Source organism: Fukomys damarensis, unplaced genomic scaffold (assembly GCF_012274545.1).
Source record: "Fukomys damarensis isolate Sample0158 unplaced genomic scaffold, DMR_v1.0_HiC HiC_scaffold_58, whole genome shotgun sequence".
Classification (NCBI taxonomy): Eukaryota; Metazoa; Chordata; class Mammalia; order Rodentia; family Bathyergidae; genus Fukomys; species Fukomys damarensis.
Window position 1 is genome coordinate 41,182 of NW_022900970.1, and position 22,893 is coordinate 64,074.

At 33.9% G+C, this 22,893-nt stretch overlaps 1 protein-coding gene across 1 annotated transcript in view; it reads right to left on the reverse strand.

The window, feature by feature from the left end:
- Nucleotides 1-22,893, reverse strand: part of LOC104866854 (lysine-specific demethylase 6A-like) — a gene marked incomplete at its 3' end in the record, with an annotated part of 79,708 nt that overhangs the window by 33,003 nt on the left and 23,812 nt on the right. The window contains exons 6-7 of the mRNA XM_010631072.1: nt 9,267-9,321; nt 5,895-5,929 (exon numbers count right to left, since the gene is read on the reverse strand). Coding sequence (XP_010629374.1) covers nt 5,895-5,929; nt 9,267-9,321 — 90 coding nt within the window. The remainder of the gene's footprint in view (nt 1-5,894; nt 5,930-9,266; nt 9,322-22,893) is intronic.

Genomic DNA, 22,893 nt, shown 5'->3' on the forward strand with positions numbered 1-22,893 from the left:
TAAGGCAAATCATCAGGTCAAAAAAAAATAGAAGAGATCAAATACCTACAGACAAATGAAAATGAAATTATGATACAATCAAAATTTAAGAGTTGCTACAAAAGCAATGTCAGAAATAAATTTTAGCTATAACAGTTCTCTATTTTTAAATCATTTCTTAATCTTGCAAATTAAGATATTAATAAAAAAAGGAACATACTAATTGCAAACAAAGTATGTAGTATTAAAGAAGAGATAAATTACATAACAGAAAATTAATAGAATCAAGTAAACTAAATTTGATCCTCTGGAAAAATACCAGCAAAATTAGCAAACTGAAAAAAGTAAGGATGGAAATGACAACTTATAAATTAAGGTGAAGACATCATTATTGACCTCACAAAAATTTTTAAAAACCTAATTATTACGTGACATTGTAACACACAAAATTTGATACCTAACAAATCAGATACATTTCCTAGAGGCACACCTTCAGTATCAACAGACCTCTGATAACAGGAGACTAACAGTAGTAACCCCTCTTGATGTTTTTCAGTGTTTCAGGTGTCTTGTTATATAATTTTTGTGCACACATTTTTAAATTTGTGTGTACTAAAGTTAACCAAACTTTTATATTACTTATAATAATTTAACGGTAGTTGTATCTCATTTTTTTCAAGTGAGATAAAATTTATTTTTTCTAAATATTATTTGGAATATGTTTCATGTGAAACAGTTAATTTTATCTTTTCCAGATGTTGCAGCACATTTATTAGATGGCTCTTTGTCCTCAAAGTACCACCATATCATATAAAAGATTCCCATGATTTCAGATCTAATCTGTCATTTTAAATTTTGAATAAACATGTCTTCTATTTTTTTTCTTGACAATATCGCTGAATGTTTAATAAGGAAAAACTACTAAGCAGGAATACTTTTTCAAAATTCCTACATTATTAATTCATCTATATGTTTAAATTCCACTTTTTAAATGTTTCCTATAATACATTTATGTTCAGTTGTCCCTAAATTTAAAAAGTACATTTATTCATGATATGAACTTTTCCACAAAAACAGGATTTGGTTTTCCTTTACTTAGAATTTTTCATATGCCTACATAAATAAAATTTGTCCATTATTTTTGGTACTACCATTAATGCTAAATAGCTATAATTCCTAATGGTTTATTTTTAAAAGTTTAAGACATGAAGCAACAATTTTAGTCATTTTTAAATGGCTCAAATTGGTTGAAGTAAGCAGATGATAGTAAAAGCTTGTTTTTAAAAAATCTGCTTGTACCGATAGAGAAAAACTTTGAAGACATATTTTTTCATGTAATTGGCAACTTAAGGAAATTCTTTTATGCATACATTCTTAAACACTTCACTATATATACTACATTTAAGGCTAAATTATATGGCAGTGAGAAATCTATATACTCCTCAATTATTCACACCTTGCTTCTATTTTTTCACTACTGTATGTAATTTGCAATCAACAGATTGCAAATTCATTAAGATGGCTATGGTATTTCCTTTTGATTTATGCCAAGAAATAAAATTGTTGCATCATATGGTAATTCTACTTTTAATTTTTTAAGGGTTCTCTTTTTGCTAAAAGTTGCAGCAAGTTACAAACTCACCAGTTGGGCACAAGGTTTCTATTTTTTTCTTATCTTTCTTTTAGATTTCATAACACACATTCTAGGAAACGTGAAGTAACACTCCATGGTGTCGCTTCAAATTTCCTTAAAGATTTGTGATGATAGGTTACAACAACTGCTGGCTATTTGTCACTTGTGAAAACTGTGTCAGGTTCTTTGCCACTTTTAAAATCAGGCTGGGTAGGTTAGCTTTTTCTGTTTTTTTTTGACACCAGAGACTGAAATGAGGACCTTGTGCTTACAAGGCAGATGGTGGCACCACTGAGCTAAATCTCCCATCCAAAGTTAGCTTTCTTTGATTTGGTTTGGTGTGTTTTAGGGTTTTAAAAAATTATTATTATTATTTATTGTTTGCTATTAAATTGCCCTAATTTCTTAGCTACTTCTTGACAATATTAGCCCCCTATTACATACAGGTTTGTAAATATTTCCTGTAATTCCATGGTTTATCTTTTTATTTTTGTTGAGGTTTCCTTTGCTATGTAGAACTTTTTATTTCATGTAGTCTATTTTGCTGTAACTATCTATGTTATGTCTGATATCCAAGAAATTATACCCCAGACCAGTATCACGGAACTCTTCCTATTTTCTCCTATGACACTTAAGATTTTTAGTGTTAAATCGTTATTCCATTTTTTAATGTTTATGCATAGTGTTAAAATAATAATCCAATCTCATTTTTTAGTATGTGTGCATCCAGTTTTATAAACATCATTTAAAAAAATATTTACCCTTTATTTATTGCATATCCTTGGCATTTTCTAGAACAACTGAGCATAAATAAAGGTACAACTCCAGGTTCTTTGCACTGTAATTACATCAGCTTTGTGACATACTTTAAAAAATCAGAAAATGTGCTGCCACATACTTTGTTTCTCCTACTCAAAGGTGCTTGCTTACTCAGCATTACTTGTGATTCTACAAAATTTTAGGAAAAGATTTTTTTCTCTGCAAAATAATTCAACTTCAATTTCTTCAAAGCTTTAAATTTCACTGTACAAATAAATCTTCAGTGTACAGCATTTCAGCTAAATTTACTTCTAAGCATTTTATGATTCAATGTGGTTGTAAGTAAACTGTTTTCTTAATTTCTTTGGGGATGGTATATAGCGGTATATAGAAGTAATATAAAGAAGTGCTACTGGGTTTTTTAAAAAGTCATTTTCTCTCCCATAAGTTTACTGAATTGCTGCTAGGAGTGTTTTCTTTGAAGGGGGCTGAGTATCTACAATTTTCCACTTATAATCATGTCTTCTGCAAACAATCTCACTTCTAAGCAGTACTGCTTATATATTTTTATCTTACCTAATTATTCTAAAATTTCCAGTACAATACTTAAGATAGGTAGTAACCCTTTTCTTGTTCCAGGTATTAAAGGAAAAACATTCATTTTTTTTTCCTAAGTAACTATAATATTAATTGTGATATAGTTATCTACAGCCTTAACTATACTAAGGTACATCCTTTACAGCATACTAATTTGTTAAGACTTTTATATTAAAAATACTAAATTTTATCATGGGCCTCTTCTATATCTGTTCTTTTGTAATATAATTTTGTCCACTCAATGTACTAAATATCATATTTACTAATTATTAAATATTACAGCTCCTGGGAAAATCTTATTTGTTCATCATTTGTGATATTCTGATGTTACTGATGTTGTGTGTTCAAGCATTTCTAGTATTTCTAATTTTCTGTGTTCTAGTATTTCTTTTCTGTTGCTAGTATTATTTTTCCAGGTGTTTTGTTGAGGATTTGTATTTTTTTAGGATCAACATAACCCAAATGATTAAAAATTAAAGGAAAAATCATGTTTAAAAAAGAACACAAAAACTATTTCTTGACTGGCAATCACTTTTTGGGGGGGATACTGGGACTTGAACTAGGAACCTTGCACTACCAATGATTTTTTTCATTTAGCAATTTTAAGAAAATGTAAACTGGGTGTGGTCTTGTACAGCTATAATCTCAGTACCTTCAGAGGCTGAAATAGGAGAACTAAAAGTTCAAGAGCAACCTGGACAACATAGCAATTTATTGAGACCCTCTCTCAAAATAAAAATAAATAAAATAAGGCTGAGGATATAGCTAAATGAGAAGGCCATGGGTTCAGTCAAAAGTACTGGAGTCAGGCTGCAAGTGTTGTGGGGTATGGAATTATCAAGTGACAGGAAAATCATACTGCAAGGCTGGGGGAAAAGTTTATAAATAACTTTTACATACAGTTAAGAAATTAAAAATAAGAAAAGTCACATATACCTCCATTGTTTACTCATAGAAAATTATATTCAATATTGCAGTAAGTCTAACAAAGCATGAATATTATATGACTTTTTAAATATTTTTAATTGACCTTAAATTAACAAGAAAAATGAAATTCTTCACTGAAAAAAATACACTCGTCTAAAATTATCACATATAAATGTACTACCTACATCTCTACTTCTCAGAAAGGTGTACTAAACTTAGATCTCATCCTTCCATGTTATTCAAAAATCTACTACATAAATAAAAGATAAAATTTACTTTTTAAAGATTCAAATGAAGGCTAGGAATAGTGGTGCACACCTGTAATCTCAGCACATGGGAGGTTGAGGCAGAAGGATAGCTATGAGTTGAAGGTAGCCTAAACTACACAGGAAGATCTTGTTTCAAAAAAAGTTAAAAAGATTCAAATAGAGCCAAACATAGCAACACATGCCTATAATCATAGCACTCAGGAGGCTGTAACAGGAGGATCACCAAAAGTTCAATGCCAGCCTGAATAACAATAGTGAGCTCATTTCCAGAATAAATTAAATAGAGAGACCTAGTCCCAAATAAAAACCAAAAAAAAAAAAAAAAAAAAAAAAAAAAAAAAAAAGAAAGTCAAATGGAAAAATTCTGCAGTAGCTACTCTGGCTTAATATTTATAGTTTTCATTAAAAATTTCACAGAAGTTTAGAATCATAATATACCAATATGCACAAATTATCACAAGAGATAAAATTTCATTTTAAACTACTCTCCCTACAACAATGGATTAAACAATTTCAAATGAAAATAAATTTTAAATATCCCAACAGCAGTTTTAAAAAATTTACCTGTAACGTTCTTGTAAGGTTATCAATTCTCAGATAAATTTTACAAAATAAATTAATTTCTAGAGTAGAAGAATACCCTAACTTGTGGGCATATCAATTATTATTCAGAGAGAGAGAGAGAGAGAGAGAGAGAGTGTGTGTGTGTGTGTGTCATGGAGAGTAGGAAGAGATGAGTAGAGGAACTTAATTTTTAAAAAATTCTCCATGTTGGATCTTCCATAGATCTATCTTTATCTTGCTACATCTCCTAATAGTATGAACAATAAAGGATACTGTGTACTATTATATCCATTTTACCACTTTTTTTTTTGGTACCAGAGATCATACTCAGGTCCTTGTACTTGAGAGGCAGACAGTGGAACCACTGGGCTAAATTCCTGGCCCAGCCCTGCTGTGGGTATAATCTTATATCACACATCAATTTACCTCTAATATATTATTTTGTATTTGTTTTAGGAAGGAGATAATAGACCTAAAGATTACATACACATTCAAAATGCTTTTTCTACGTACACATTAGAAATGACGCAATTAAATGTATGTCAGATTTCCTACTTAAAATTCAAATGTTCCATTACTTATATTACAGACAAATACTATTTCTTCGTTGTCCTAAAATTTTTTCCCAATTTTTCACAAGAGACTATATATATAGTGCTATAATTCTCCTAGCCTAATGTCAAATAAGTAAGATATCCCATTGTTTCTCAGCCTTTTGGCTAAGATCAAGTGTAGAGACATCCCAATCTCAAAGAAAATCAGAAGAAACTTTTAGGACAATATATTACTAAAAACATAAGCATCATTTTAAAAAGCAGTACAATAAACATAAAAATAGTAAAAAGCTTCTTACTTATATTTCAAAAAAGAAAATCATATTAAATAAAATACTTCCTAAATAACAACTAAAACCACTATACATTAATTAAAAGAAATCTCAAATTCTATTTGTCATAATAATTTCATCACTAAACAGAATTTAAAACGTATTTAATGAGGATGAAACACAAACGTATGTTAAAGAATAATACCCAGAAGAAAAATACTACCTGATATATTTATTTTATTTAAAACATGAAACTTATTCATTTTATTTTACATTCATGGATGAAGATTTGGTTATTTGTTAGCTCATGTATTTAAGAAAGGTAAATTAAAATACTTACCTGGGTTTCATACAAGTGTGCAATATGAAATTTAACTGCAACAGACCATGAAAAATATCAATTTCAATATAATCAATTTAAGGTAGCAGTAATATAAAACTTAAGAACATGTTAAAACTATAAAACTACATTGCATTTAGGTGAGCTTTCTTGTTAATAAAATAAAATATTAAAACTACTAAAATGAGTATAGTAACATGCATATGAAGTCATTAAATAAAAGTATAATCTACTTTCTTACATTTCTACTAATTAAAAATAGCTAATATACTTCACAAAAAAGTTCAAGATAAAAACATTAAAGATATACACCTTTCACATATCTTCATACATGATACTGAAAAATTTCTTTTATTGGTTATCATACATTAAGAACATATCAATGAACATCTTTATATGAATTTCTTTTGGAAATTCTTAAAAAGCCAAAGATGAGGATACTATGAATAACAAATAAATTTTTTCTCAATTCTTCAAAGTTAGATAATTTAAAGATGGAAGGAAAAAATAATCATCTATGCTGTCTGCCTCACAAGCACAAGGACCCGAGTTTGATCTCCCCATACAAAAAAAAAAAAAAAAATTCATCTAAACATCAAGACTACGAAACAACTATATCTCAAAACTCAAGTAAAAGCAGAATGTTTTGGCTTCCTTTTTTTGTAGATCATCTTGATGCTCAGTTCACCGGTGACAGAGCAAAAATGATTCAGTAATATTGATCAAAACAACTAAATCACAGTGGATAGTTACAACTGAAAACTAAATATCTAATTTTTTGTCTATCAAAAACAAGTTGCTTCTGAGATTTCTACTTATAGCAAACACCTTTCAAAACTATATAGAGAATATAATGACTTTTTAAGAAACATCACAAGTGGTGAAATTTGTATGGCATCGTTTCATTTACTCCTCTTTATTCATATCCGCTCTTTCTCATACCAATTCTTTCTAAATGTCATAAAGATAAAAATATACATAGGAAGCTATATAAAGTTAACAATTCTTTTTTTTTTTTTTTTTTTTTTTTTGTACTGGGGATCTAACTGGAGTTTTCCTGCTTGTGAGGCAGGCTGTGGCCCCACTGAGTTAAATCCCAGGCCCATAAAATTAACCATTCCTAAGCTTAGCTCTTAAGATATTCTCATTCAAAAAACTTATGCAAAGTCTTAAAAAAATCTACATCTCAGTCAAGAAGAGAAGACTGCACTACAAAACTACAAGCTCCATTTCACAGAAAAGACAGTAATTCAAATTTTTTAATTTACTCTAAAACCAAGCAGTTTTGTGAACGAACCAAGGTTACTGCTTTATAAATATTTTTAGAACATCAACTATAAGATTAAAAATATTTTACTTTCAGCAAAAGAGAATAAAAACACAATCAAACCTTCTGATATATACAAATACTCCTTTATCTACATACAATAAGAATTTTTCTCCCTCATCACTTTTTCTTCCCAATATACCTTGCCTTACTACAACATGTCCTGTATTTATATCAATCTATTGAAGTATCTTCCAACTTACTCCAGAATTACTGACATGGCTGATGACAGACCTCACTATTTCATAAATACAGTGTCATCTTTTATAAGGTATACACTCTCTATTTCTTTCTTTTTTTCCATTTCTAGAAACTGAACTCATGCACTAGCACTTACTTGCCAGGCAGGCAAAGCACCACTAAAGACACATTCCCAGACATCTCCATTTCTTTTTTAAATGTACAGTAGAACAACATAACAGCCAGCTAGGAAAATGCTCACCATTACAATTGGGGGGGTTTAGTAATAGGTACCAGAGATAGAATTCAGGACCTTGAGCTTGCAAAGACCAGGGGTGGCACCACTGAGTTAAATCGCAAGCTCTCAAAGTTTTAATTATAATTAAAATTCACAAATATAGTAATATGTCTTGAAACTAAGCTTTATACCAAAATACTACTTTTAAAATTCTAGAATAAACATTATTATTACCTCAAAAGACAATCATATAGTGCCCAGGATTTAACTCAGTGGTGCCTCCAGCTGCCTCAAAAGTGTAAGGTCTTGAGTTCAATCCCCGTACAAAAAAAAGAATCATATAATGTTGTTTTATATTAACTGATTCTTCTCAAAAGTATTTATATAGTCATCCACCATAGTTTCAAAAACAGTGTATTTTATTTTAAATCCCTATGTGTTATAAAGTAATTCACTTATTGTGTAACAGGAAGAAAAGGTCTCAAAGAGTAGTGGAAGTGTGAGGGGTAGGGCAAAAGGAAAACGGGAAAAGAAAAAATTTGTGAAAAGGAAAAACATGGAAACAATGTCTGTTAAACAGGGAAGGGTGGAGGGAATGAAGGAAGGGCTGGGGAATGGGGAAAAATAAACCTGGTACATCACGTTTGGTACAAGATCCCAATGATGAATGTAACTGTGCTGTAATACCTAACATGTACCAAAAAACTTACTAAAGATAAAATAAATAAATGATTCTCCTATTAAAAAGAAGTAATTTTGCCAGGAGTAGTGGTGCACGCCTGTAATCCCAGAACTCAGGAGGCTGAGGCAGGAGGATCACTGTGAGTTTGAGACCAGCCTAGGCTACATAGTAAGTTGGAACTCAACTACATAGTGAGACCCAGTCTCAAAAAGCCAAAAAAAAAAAAAAAAAAAAAAAAAAAAAGTAATTTTACTTAGTTTTTAAACTTTGCTTTGAAAACATGATTTTTGTAATATCAAAAGTATATGAAAGTTTCAAAGACAGTCTAGACATAAGACATTAAAGGGGGTCAGATTATTTTTTTTAATTAAAAAGTGACAATATGAGTAAGTTGTGGTGGCACACCCTGTAATTTCAGAAGGCTGAGGCAGAAGGATCAACTCAAGTTCAAATTCAGCCTGTGCTACATAGTGAGTTCAGACACAGACTGAACTACAGAGGGAGACCCTGCCTCCCCCCGCAAAAAAGTGAAAGTACAAGAAAATAATATCCTATAATAATATTGTGGACAAAGTAGGCAATCTGTATAACTGCTCTGTAAGAAAACAAACAAGGGCCAGGGATTTAGCTCAGTGGTTCTGCCTCCGGCCTCACAAGCACAAGGATCCAGTTTGATCCCCAGTACCAAAAAAAGAAAAAAGAAAAAGAAAAAGAAAACAATTCAATAATTATCACTGCTGATTTTCTTAAATAAAAAAAGGTACTCAAACTATAACTATACCAAAGTATAACTACACAAAACTCAAACTAAACTAAAATAACATAACTCACTGAATCATACATACACTGTACTATTCCATCCTTACTACAACATACTTTAAAAAAACTTTTTTATATTCTGTTGCTTAAAAGACAGAAACAAGTAACATACTTAGAAATACTTACTTTCAGCCGTGGACAAAGTACAAGGATTACAATCAATCAATGCTAACTGAAAATGCTGCAAGAAGAAAGTGAGAATATTAATACATTAAGTTTATGTTTTATAAATTTGTTTTATAAATCTGTATTTTATAAACTACCTAGAAGAACACAGACACTAGTTATTTTTAACTGAAGTAAAACAGTAAGTTTCTGAAATGCTCTACCAATTCTTCTGACAAATTTTCAATTTTCAGATCAACATCTAATTTTCAACAATTAAAATAAGCATGTTGACTTCTTATTTTTTAATTTTTATTACTAAAAGACTGTAGTACATTCACTTAGGGAATTGGTACATGTACGTAATACATCTCAAATTTTTTTCCCTTTCCCCTTCATTCTTTTTTTTTTTTTTTTTTTGGCCAGCATCAGATTCATTTATTCATGTCTTTATTATTTATCACTAAAAGATTAACAGAAGATTAATATACCAAAAAAATATAAAACACTTTATAAGACAATTATACTGAATGAAAGTATACCTGTAAATACACTGACCATCCTGGACTACAAAGGCTTATTTTTCTCTCTTATTTTATGCCTATTGTCTGTCTTTTATTTTGTATTTTTTTAATGTATTGAGTTTTTCATATAAAAGAAGTGATATTTAATGTATGTCTGATTTACTTCACATATCATTATGCTTTCATTCTACACCCATTTTTCTACATATGACTCATGTTTCTCCTACATTATATAAGAACTTCTTCATGTATAAATATTACATTTTCCTTATTCATTCATTGACGGACATTTAGGCTGCTTCCAAGATTTAGCTACTATGAATTGTACTGCTACAAATAGGTATCCATGTATCACTGAATTATGATTATGCTTTATCTCTTTGAGGAAGACAGCTATTAGAACAATAACTTGGTCAAGTGGAATTTTTATTTTTATTTCATTAAGGAATAGCCATTTTAATAAAGTAGTATTATCAATTTATACTCCCAAACAACAATTTCCCCTGAAATCTCTTCAGCATGTTATTTTCTTGCTTCTTGATGACGACCACTCTTTCTGGAATAAGATTTACTTTCATGTTTTTGTAATTTGCATTTCTCAAATGGCCTGTAATAGCGAACACTGTTTTCATGTACTTGCTCTCCATTTATGCCCATTTTTTTACTGGGTCTTTAATATTAAATGGTCAGTCTAATTTTCTGAGTTCTGATTTTTGAGCTGGCAGATTTATGTTGGTTTTCTATGGGTTGTCTCCTTACTCTTTTGCTGCGTACAAGCTTTTTAATAAGATGAGATCCTTCTTGTTGATTCTTTGTGCTAGTTTATGTGTGACTGAGGTTCTGTTCATGAAATCATTTTGTACACCATCTTCAAGAGTTCTACCTAACCTCTCTTCCAAACAGATTACTATTTGTTTCAATGTTTAGATCTTTGATCCCTTTTAATTTTAGTTTAGTGCATGGTGAGATATAAGTCTAGTTTTAATCTTTGGCAAGCTGAAAACCCAATTTTTCCAGCACCATTAAAGAGGTTATCTTTCATCCAGTGAGGGTGTTTGGCTTCAGTGAGCTAAACCCTATGCCAGCCCTATGTATGGCAACTGTGGAAATATAGCTATTTTAGCTATGACAGTTTAGCCTATCCAGGAACAAGGGATACCATCCCATTTTCTGGTGTCCCCTTTATCTCATTCATCAGGGTACAGTGGTTTTCCTTGTACAGCTCTTTCACTTCTTTACTTGGAGTAATTTCTGAATATTTAATTTTTCTTGATGCTATTGTGAAAGATATTTTTCTATGAATTTATCATTGGTGTACAAAAATGTTATTGATTTTTGAGTATTGACTTTACATCCTGCAGCACTAGTGAATTTGGTTGTTAATTTCTAGGAATCTGTTGTTGGAGTTTTTAGAGTCTTCTATGTATATGGTCATGCCATTTGGCAATAATAATTTACTTTTTTTTTTTTTTTTTGTACCAGGAATCGAATTCAGGTCCTTGTGTTTACGAAGCAGGCAGCGGAACCACTGAGCTAAATCCCTGGCCCTTTTAACTTCTTTTTCTGTCCATATCCCTTTTATTTCTTTCTCTTGCCTGATTACTCTGGTAAATCTTTCAAGGACTATACTGAAGCACAGGGTGACAGTGGAAATCCTGTTCCTGATTTTAGAGAAAACTTTCAGTTTGTCTCCATTTAATGTTACACTAAGGATGTGGTGGCACATGCCTGTAATCTCAGCACTTGGGAGGCTGAGGCAGAAGGATCACTGTGAGTTCAAGACCAGCCTGGACTATACAGTGAGTTTCAGGTCAGTCTCAATTACATAGTGAGGCCCTGTATCAAACAAACAAACAAACAAAAAAGTTACATTGCTCACTGCTTTGTCAAAGATAGTTTTATTAGCTTGAAATGACCTACTTCTTCAGGATTTTATCATGAATGAATGTTGGCTTGTGTCACATACTTCTTTTGAGTCTACAAAGGTGACCATGTAATTTTTCCTTCTATTTGTATAGTATAGTTATTGGTTTGCATTTGTTGAACCATCCCTGAATCCGTGGATTAAATCCGATGTCATCATGTATGTTTTTTCATGATCTGCTGAATGTTGTTTGCCAATATCTTATTTAGAATTTTTGCATCTATATTCAATATAGATATTGGCCTTTAATTCTTTTTTTGTGCTGGGTCCCTTCTTGATTTTGAAATCAGGATAATAGCTGTGTCCAAAAATTACTTTGGGAGTACTGTTTCTCTTTCAGTTTCATTTAAATGTTTGAGTACTACTGGCAATAGATTCTTCTAAAGCTCTTGAGGAATTTGGCAGCAACTCCTGGGACCTATGCTTTTCTTTTCTTTTAAAACAAGCCACTTTAAACTCAACTACAAAGAGCAAACACATATGTACAATCCCAGAATTTTAAATTGTGCTACACACCCAGATATTTAATGCTTAGAACGGCATGTGATTCGTATAGTCCCAAAAGCATTTTCTCTGTGCACAGGTACAAAAACTAAGTTGCAAGCTAAAACATGAAATTATTTTACAATATAATTATATTAGCTAACTACAAATTTCAACTTTGGCAAAATTGCCAAACTGACGACATGACTATAATCCCAGCTACTATGAGGGAAAATTCTAACTCTAGGGGTACTACATGTTACAAAAAAATTTTTGTAAAAGAAAGAGTGTGCATTTTATTTTCATTTTGAGTACTGAGGATTAAGCCAGGGCCTAAACACTAGGCCACGAGACTCCTCCCCTTTTTCTCACTCTTTATACTTTTGAGATAAGGTCTCTGTAACACATTATATTGCCTAGGATTAGTTAAAAATTCTTATCCTTTGCATAAGTTTCCCAGGATATCGAAATTATGGGCATATGCCACCATGATGTGCTCTTTTATTTTTTGCTGTTGTTATTTTGTCTTGTTTTCTATTTATTTTGGATTTGTATTTTATCTTGATTTGTATTTGGTGACCCCACCACAGGACCTCTTTACTAGTGAAATACAATCCTAGCCCAGAAAGAGTATAGTGAGGCAACAAACTTAACTGCTGTCTTATTTTAAGAAAGTGCCACAGCCATTTCAGTAATCTTGCAGCAAACTCTATCACAGCCAGGCAGCAACATTTAACATCAAGGTATGACCTTCCCTGATCAAAATAATTAGAATTCGCTAAAATCTCAGACAACTGTTAATATCTTTTAGGAAAAAAGTATTGTAAAGTTAAGAAATATTTAATTTCCAAATATGAAGAAATGCTTCATATATTGTTTTTTAGCCCTGATGCTAGTGCACATTTAACAGACTATGATATACACACTAAGAAATAAAAAAAAGTGACTCATTTCACTGAAATATTTATTTTATTTCTGTAGTTTAATTCCACAATATCGTAAAGGTATGACTATATAAACTAGCTCTTCTCAGCTGATTTGCATGTTACTATTAAAAAAATGGGGCAAGGGGTACTGAAGATTTACAAAACAGTTGTCAGGAAGTAAAACAGGTGAATGGGACTGCTGAATGTCATTCACCATTATTAATTGTCATGTTCCTTTAATGATTCTTTGAATATATAAAGAATTCAAAAAAATATACCCCCAAAAAAAGATTCTCTCCAAAAAGAGCTACGGAGGCAGGGGAATTTAGATTAGTGGTTCTGCCGCCTGCCTCAAAAGCTCAAGGACCCAATTTCAATCCCAGGTACCAAAAAAAAAAAAAAAATATTCAACTTGACTGGCCACTACAGAAATGCAAATTAATATAGCTCTGAGATTTCATCTTACTTCAGGGAAAAAAAGTCTGACATCAAGAAATCAAATAATTACAAATGTTGGCAAAGCTGTAAAAAGGGAGGGGGGATACTTTTAAATTGTTGCTTCCAGTACAAGCTAGTACATAATTATGAAAATCAGAATGGAGATTCCTCAAAAACTAAAATTACAAGTTCCAGCTGACCCATTTTTTTCCCTTTCTTAGTATCTTCCCAAGAGTTAAAGGTGCATGGCTATATTTATAGCAGCACAATCCATAATAACTAAATTTTGGAAGTGGCCTGTATGTCCTTTAACAGGTGAATGAATTCTAAAATGAAGCATATATAAACAATAGAGTGCCACTCTGCATAAAGAATAAACAAGTAATTTGTACCAATATGGATATCCCTTGAGATAATAATGTTAAATGAAATGAACCAGACACAGAAGCTTAAATATCATACAATTTCTCTTATGAGAAACCCAAAATATAACCAAAGAGCAAACTAAATGGGAATTAGGAAGACAGATCTTTACAAAAGGGAAGGGAAACAAGAGATGAAAGGAGGGCAGAGGGTGAGAAGAGGAAGGGATTAAAAAAAAATTAAGATGTGTTATGTAAATGTACCAGTACAAGAAATGCAATCTCTGTGTACTATCAACATATACTAATAAAAGCTAAAAGTTGAGAAAAGCTTAAATATTGTTTTCCTAGTCATCCATCTATTGCTTCCTCATTTCATGTTTATTGAAAAGTGACTGGGTAACTAAAGAGAATTCCTCTCTTTAAGTCAACTCAAACAAAGTGTTATTTGTATATTACATGGGGATAATTAATAATAGAGGCTCACAGACTGGTCCAAACATTCAGGGATAATACATCAACAGGACTCTAATCTATTTTCGTATCCAGGAAGTTTTTATCTCATTACTGTCCAATAGTTTTCAAATACTGAAGACTTAATGAAGTAACTTATACTGTGCTTTACCACTTCAATATGTAATTATTCCACTTAAATTCTTACATTATTATAAAATGTAATAGTGGGATATTATTATAAAAACCCATTTGTGCTGGGTGTGGTGGCTCACAACTGTAATGCCAGCACTCGGGAGGCTGAGGGAGGAGGATCGCGAGACCAGCCTGGGCTACATAGTGAGTTCCAGGTGAGTCTCAACTACATAGTGAGACCCTGTCTCAAAAAGCCAAAAAACAACAACAACAACAAAAAACAAAAACCAATTTGTTACGTTACATACAGACATGAAGTGCATTTCTCAATATTTCACAATAAATGAAAGACTTAAGACTTCTGATGTTTAGCTAGTATTAGAGAAAGACTGCAAGCATATGCAATATATCCACATTATAAATTAAAACACCTTTAATGTTGACTCTGTGGCTATTACAAGAAAGAGCACAAATAACATTAAAAGTAGAATCTTTTGGGTGAAGATTTAAAAGTTCAGTGGTGCCACACCTGCCTCTCAGGCACAAGTTCAATCCCCAGTACAAAAAAAAGAGGAAAAATTTGTATTAGTTTATCTGCTTATTTGGAATCATTTAATTCTTCCAAGCCCATTTTTAATTTTTGTTTTCAGCATTATCAAGTAAATTAAGAAGAAATTTATATTTTGTCCAACCTTAATTACATATAGCAAAATAGGTTCATTGAATGCTATGTCTATATATGCACTTAGTGAAAGGCAAAGAGAGAAAACAATCGATGACATTTTATAAAAAATTCCACGATAAAGGCAATCAAGCAGTACTGTCTTTTTTAAAACTGGAAGTGAGACTCCCTGTTATAATAAACTCAATTTTATAATTATTAACAATGGTAAAATTAAAACTAAACTAAAGTTAACTGTGCCTGCTAGTAAGTACATGATCCTGAGTTCCATCCTCAGTACCAAAAAACAAAAACTAAAACTAAATTGAAGTTAGTATGGCAAATATATACTAGTGAACTAGTTTAACAAATATATTAAAACTTAAGAACATTTAAATATAACAAAATAAAATCATCTCAATTCTTCAATTAGCAAAATGGGTAATGAAACAAAACCAAATAATATATAGTATACAAGAAATACATAGTTCAAAAAAGTTCACAGATTAAAAAAAAAAAAAAAACCAAAGAATGGAAAATAGTATTCATACCACAGGAACCAGGAAAAAGAAGGAGTAGCTACCCTAATTTCAGACACACTGAATTTCAAGCCAAAACTGGTCAGAACAGTCAAAGAAGGCGAGTACATATTGGGTAAGGGCATAATGTGACTGAATAGATAACAATTATTAACAAATAGGAGCCAAATAGTGGCTACCAGACACTGAAACACAAATGCTACTGAATTCTGAAATAACAAAATAAATAAACATAAATACAATCATAAACCGGGTGTGTTGGTGCATGTCTGTAATACCAGCACTCAGGAGGCTGAGCCAGGAGAATCACTGTGAGTTTGAGACCAGCCTGGGTTACATAGAAAGTTCTAGGTCAGTCTCAACTACTCAGTGAGTCGCTGTCTCAAAAAAAACAAAATCATAGTGGAAGATCTAAACACCCCACTGTCACCTATAGATCAACTAGACACACACCTATACTGAACAAAGAAACCTCCAAGGTGAACCAAACTTTTTAAAAAAGAAAAGACTTCATAGCTATCTACATAACGTCCCATTTTACCATCAGAGGAGAAGGATTATTCAAAGACCCCTCTCAATAGCACAAGGGACTTTCTCCAAATGAGACAATTATAGGCAGCTAGGTTAGACAGAAAATAATATATAGTCAAAGAGGGACTGGGCTCTCAAGGAAGTCTGTAAAAAGAATAAAGAAATCAGAATTGTAGCTGGAGCTCACCTGAAGAAGGCCAGGCCTCAAAATAAAGATGCAATGGCCAGACTTACATGCCTCCTTAAGGGATAAGCAGTAACCTGGAATTATAATATAATTAGCTCTACCTGGTCCAAGAGGCCCAGACAGGCCCAAGTGGGTGACTAGAGCATCCAGATTCATCCTTTCCCAAAACTCCTTTGTTGTTTCAATGTACATGGACCTGCTTCCCTCTTGGACCAATATTAGCTAAGTATCTCTACTCGTAATTATATAGTCTGTAAATAGACCCATGTTGTACCGCATTGTGACTTTGCTATATAAATTATCCCTGACAAAGGGCCCCATAGCAATCCACTTATGGGACCCATCCTGTCCCTCAGGAGCTATCTCTCAGTAAACCTTTCCTATTCTTAACCCCATTAGACCTTCAGAATTCATTACAGTACAAGCTTAGAGCAATATGGTTACCAGATCTCTGTATATATAACAAAGAGCTGAGTAATTAAGGCCAGCTAATTTATCTACATGATTCATCCTCATGTAAGTGGGGTCACTGTGGCTCATTGGTGGGCACTACTACATTCAAGCTGGGACACAATGTTAGTAGAATAAAGGGCAGCTCATATAACTGCTCAGGGCATACAGAACATTGTATCTTGTCTCTGCTGGACTCTTCTGTATTACTTTTTTCTTTGATAATTTTAATCTATTTTATCACTGTAATAAATCCTAAAGTCATGAGTAAACTATTATCTGAGTCCTTCAATCAAATCATGGAGTTTGGAGACACCCAAAGACTTTTTAAAAAATCATTTACTAGCAAGAGCTGCAGCGTGAGGGTGAGGCACAGGCAGAGGTCGCTGTCTGGTGCTCAGTGCATCCTGCCCCGTAGCAGTTCAGGCTGTGAGAGGTGGGCCGGGGAAACCTCCAGTGTGGTCCCTTGTGGGTCAGCCTCAGGCAGCCCCACTCTGCCTCCTGAGCCCCAGGCCTCTACTATGAGTAAGACGGACCCACGGGGCGCAGGGTACCTGGAGCTCGAGACCCCGGTTATGGAGAAAGGCTCAGAATCTGCTGCCCCTAGCTACACACTCTGAACAGCCCCTTGGGATTTATTTCTCCAGGTGCAGATGGGACGGGGTGCATCTATGACGTACCTCCTTCCAAGTCGCTAGCTGTTGTGCAGAGGCCTTGCGGGGGACTGGTTCACAGCTTAGGTTCCTTGCGAGGAATTCCAGGCCTAGGGAACTAAGTGCTCTTCTCAGAGTAAGGCGGTCCAATTTCTGAGAGAAATCGAAGGCTTGGAATTTCAGTCAGTTCTGATTTTAACCACGGGCTGCTGGGCATAGGGGGAGTAACAGGTGCCAACAACCACAACAAGCCGAATTGGTTAAGGACTGAGTGTTAGGGAATTGATCATGTTAAAGTACGCTGTGGCGCCGCCTCACAGGCTGCATTCTCCTGGTACATCTTGGCTCCTAAAATGACCTCATGCCCTTATCTGTGGTTTCCCTCCCCACCAAGGCCACAGTGGTCCAGGAAAGTTGAAACCTGTGTCTGCAGGACTGGGCCCAAAAAAGCAATCTGGCCTGTGATAGGTTAAAAATAACTCACTCCTCCTAAATAAGCAATAGCCCACCCCCGAACTGATGAAAGGACCTTCCTTTCTTTGTTCTTCTCTCTCCTTCTGCTTCTTCTTCCTCCTCTCTCTCTCTTTCTGCCTTCCTGCCTCCTGCTTGCCTCCCTACAATAAAGATCTCCTGCCGGACCTCTCGGTGCATGAGTGGCCTAATTGGGAAGGGGCACCCGAAAGGGCACACAAACCCCCTTTCACTGAGTTCTGACCTCTGATTTAGATCTAATTCAGCCACTAAATCGGTCACTTTTCCCTGGGACTTGCATTCTCAACCTGGGTGATTTGCTCAGATGCTTGGAGCCTGTGCTAAGTTGGTTTGTGGCCATGCAAAGAGTTTTATAAAGAAAGACTAACTCTACTCTGGATAGGAAGGGCTCGGGAGATTTTACACTTTCTTCACTTTCCTAAGTCTTCTGTTTTAGGAATTAAATTACCTACTTAAGTCTAAACAACATTTATTTTTACTGTCACTAAGACATACTATCAGACTAGATACTATAAATAGACAAGTGAATAAAGAAAATCTACAGGATATACAATACATATATACATGAATATGTTAGTATTATTTAAAGAAAATGAAATTCTGTTATTTGCAACAACATAGATGGAACAAAACATGTATGTTAAGTGAAATAAGGCAGACACAAAAAACTCAAGTATTGCATGTTCTCTCTCACATAAAAAAGCTTTAAAAAAGGCAACATGAAGCAAAAAAGAGATTAGAAATAGAGAAGGATATGGGGACAGAATGATTAATTTGATAAATACATAACTATATACAAATATAAAAATATCACACCTAAACCATAATAGTATGTACAATTAAACATATTAATAAAATATATCAAAACAAGTTTTTAAAGCAAGTTTAAAGAACTACAGAATATTTTTGATTAGCATTTTCTTAGTGAGTTCAAAGCAAATCTTACTATAAAGTCGCACATAAACACACTACTTTCTGTTGATTTCTTTTGTTCGTTTTTCAGACAGTCTCACCATGTATTCCAGAATGGCTGTGAAGTCAATATTGTAGACCAGGTTGCCCTCAAACTCAAAGTGATCCTCCTGTCTCAACTTACCAAATACCATATTACAGGTGTGCAATATATCACCCAGATTGAAAAAACAGGTAATCGATAAAAGATCTATATCTGAAAAAGGGCAAACATTGTCAATAATTGGGGGGAGAGTGGAAATGGAATAGAGGAATAAAAAGAGAACGACACCCAGCAGCCATCACTCAAGTGCCGGGAGGTAGCCTGAGCCCCGATCCACCTCAGGAAGGAAGGAGAGCCACACCTGCTCCAGACCCAGCCCCTATCCCTCAAGCGCCAGGAGGCAGCCTGGGCCCCAATACACCATGGGAAGGAGAGCCACACTCGCTCCGGACCCAGCTGCCATCGCTCAAGCGCTGGGAGGAAGTCTGGGCTCCGATCCACCATGGGAAGAAGAATCACAATTGCTCCCAACCCAGGCCCCATCCCTCAAGCGTGGGAAAGGGAGCTGCATGGGCACTCCTGAACCCCCATAAGCCCGCCCCCCGCACTCTCAGACCTCCTGACTGTGCAAGTCTTTGGACCCACTCTGCAGAGACAGAGGTGGTCATCAAGGGTATTTTTCTGAGTTCCCAACTTTGAACATCTTTAAAGAAAAGGCGTGGGAAACCTGTAATAGAAGGTTGTGGAGTTCAACCATTCAGAAGGTTCAGGAACTCAATCTGGGCCTTGCAGCCCAAGGTGAGTCAGTGTCATGGGGTTCAGCCATCAGCTAACTGAGATCAGGGGTCTTGCATCCTCGCTCTGTCTGAGTTGTTAAATGGTAAATATACTATATTGAAATTTTGTTCACTGCAGACATGTTCTGCACTGCTTCTTGATTTCAATTTAATTCAAATGATTTAAGGGTGAGAGACTAGTGACTACCACAGGTCATCAGTGTCCAAGTTGTGCTTCATCTTAATGTGTTGCTGATTGTATCAGTTGGGGTAAAGCACTGCCATTGATTTGATGAGCTGTTTTCTCTGATGTTATGAAGATGAGAATGTCTGTGGGTCATTAGATACACAGAAGCTAGGGTGCAACTATATCAGGAAAATTTGGGTGATAATCCAGAGATTAAACCAAGGACAGTCTGACAACAAAAATAAAAAGGACAAAACACTTAAGCAAGACACAAGGACATATTTCCAGTTCACCAATGGCAAACAGTAGGGCAAATGAGGATGAAAAGGCTGACAGTGAACCACGAGGACACCCTGAACTCAAAGCACAGGAAGTAACAAAACAGATCAATCAGGCTCTAGAAAAATTCAAAACAGAAATAATTTCCCAGATAACCATAGAGATAGTGAGCAAAATGGAAGTCGTGATTTGAGACTCTAGAGCAGAAACTGACAGAAAGAACAGATGAGCTCAAGACCATGATAGAAGCCATGAAGGCCCAGCATAAGAAATAAATGGAAAAAATAAACACCCAACATAGGAAAGAAATGGAATCCATAAAACAGATTCAAACAGATATCCAGGAGATTAAACACTCTATTGAAAGTGTATGCAACAGAATAAACGAATGCGAAGATAGGCTCAGATATAGAAGATAAGACTGCAGTCAGTGACCATGCAAAGAGAGGTCTCTTAAAAACAGTAAGAGATCATGAGAAATCAATCCAACAACTCCTAGATGATGCAAAGAAGAATAACATAAGACTGATAGGAACACATGAAGTAGCAGGAAAAAGTACAAATGACTTTAAAAAGCTGTTTGCAGAATTAATGACAGAAAACTTCCCAAACAGAGGGGAAGAATTTGACATTCAGATAACTGAAGCATATAGGACCCCCAACTAGCTACAATAAAAAAAAAATCTACACCTAGACATATAATAATCAAGATCCCAGAAAGCCAACAGAAGAACAAAATACTACAAGCAGTAAGAGAAAAGAAACAAATCACATCCAAAGAAAAGTCCATCAGAATCACAGCAGACTTTTCAACACAAACCCTTGGGGCAAGGAGAGCCTGGAATGAGATATTTCAAGTACTAAAAGAGAACAACCTCCAACCTAGACTGATGTATCCAGCAAAACTCTCTTTCAAAATGGAGGGGGCAATAAGACACTTCCAAGACAAAGAACGCCTGAAAAACTACATGAATACCAAACCAGCACTACAAGCAATTCTAAACAAGATCCTAGAAAAAGACATTGAAGGCAACACCATGAGGCCCAACAGAGCAAATCAAATAGGCAAGACAAGAAATTAAAAGGAGAAAGTGGAAAAGTAAAAAGAGTCAACAAAAGGCCAATAACATGTCAATAATAAGTCAGTACATATCAGTTATAATCATCAATGTCAATGGCCTCAACTCACCAATCAAGAGAAACAGACTGGCAAAATGGAATAAGAAGCAAAATCCAACAATATATTGTATACAAGAAACACACCTAGTGCCAAAAGAAGCCCATAGACTGAAAGTGAAAAGATAGAAAACAATTCTCCATGTGACAGGAGCCCAGAAAAAAACAGGGGTAGCAATCTCATTTGCTGACAAAGTAAATTTCAAACCAAAACTGAATCTAGTATTATTGATGTAGGATGGCACTGTATCATAACTCTATGAATGTAAAATATCTAGTACCTGCTTTATGATACATAGTAGGGACCGTGCTTTATCAGAGCTACATTTAATGTTATTACTCTAGACTGTCCTCTTTCCAGTTGATGATTAAAAGGCTAATAGAAAAAATGGTGCCAGGTACCACAACAGCAACAGAACTTTGCTGTTGTCTGGATATTATTCTTTTCTTTGTTTTTTTTGTTTTTTTAATGGAATGTGCTGAATGTCTGTAATTTTGTTCAGATGACTGCGGAACCTGGAAAAGCTGTTGCTGCTATCGATGCATAATATAGTATTATTAGCCTTTTTATATAAATAAATAAATATATATATGTATATATATATGTGTATATATATACATATATATATATGTACATATATATAAATTGAAGTTGGGGAAACTTTAACGGTGCTGCCAACTTTGGAAAAAGTCATCCCAATTTACTGTGTTGACTTGACATTGTACAAAAATGGACAACCATATTGGTATAGAAATGTTAATTTATTTTTATTTTTTTCCATGTGTACAGGGGTAACACATCATACTAAATATGTAAGGTCATATCTACGTGGTTATGATTACAGAAACTAATAAAGCATTCTCTAAATAATGAAACAAAGAATAAGATAAGACTGTAAGAGCAAGAAGCGATTTAAACATGTTCAGAGACCTTTTTCATCTCCAGAATTAAGGATTATTTTAATGTTACATCATTGCCTTTTCTCTTTTACTTTCCTTTTTAGTTTTATTTTAGGATTCCCTATTTTTAATGTTCATACAGAGATTTCTTTAACTGAAATACCGAATAGTTTCTTAGGTGTGAAAAACTATAATAGTACACAGGATCCTAATGAAATAATTAATAATGTGAAATAGGAAGTAAAGGGCTAAAGGTGTAGGGAAAGTGGGAAGGTGGGGGAAAGGTAATAAGGGAGAGGAAAAAAATATGTGAAATTGAAAAAATGGAAATAAAGTGTTTGTAAATGGGGAGGGGAGGAGAGGGGTGAAGGGAGGGCAGGGACAAGGGGAACAAATGAGACTCAAGGCCTATTATGTAAAGGTAAAGAATCCCAATGATGAATGTAATTATACTGTATACTTAGATTGTACCAATAAACTCAATAAAAAGAAAAAAAAGAGAACTACAGAAAAATGGAAATAGAGCTTTTGCAAATGGAAAGGAAGCAAGAATTACACTGAACAGAAAATGAATAAAAGAATGAAGATGTATGTATTTATATATATATAATATATAT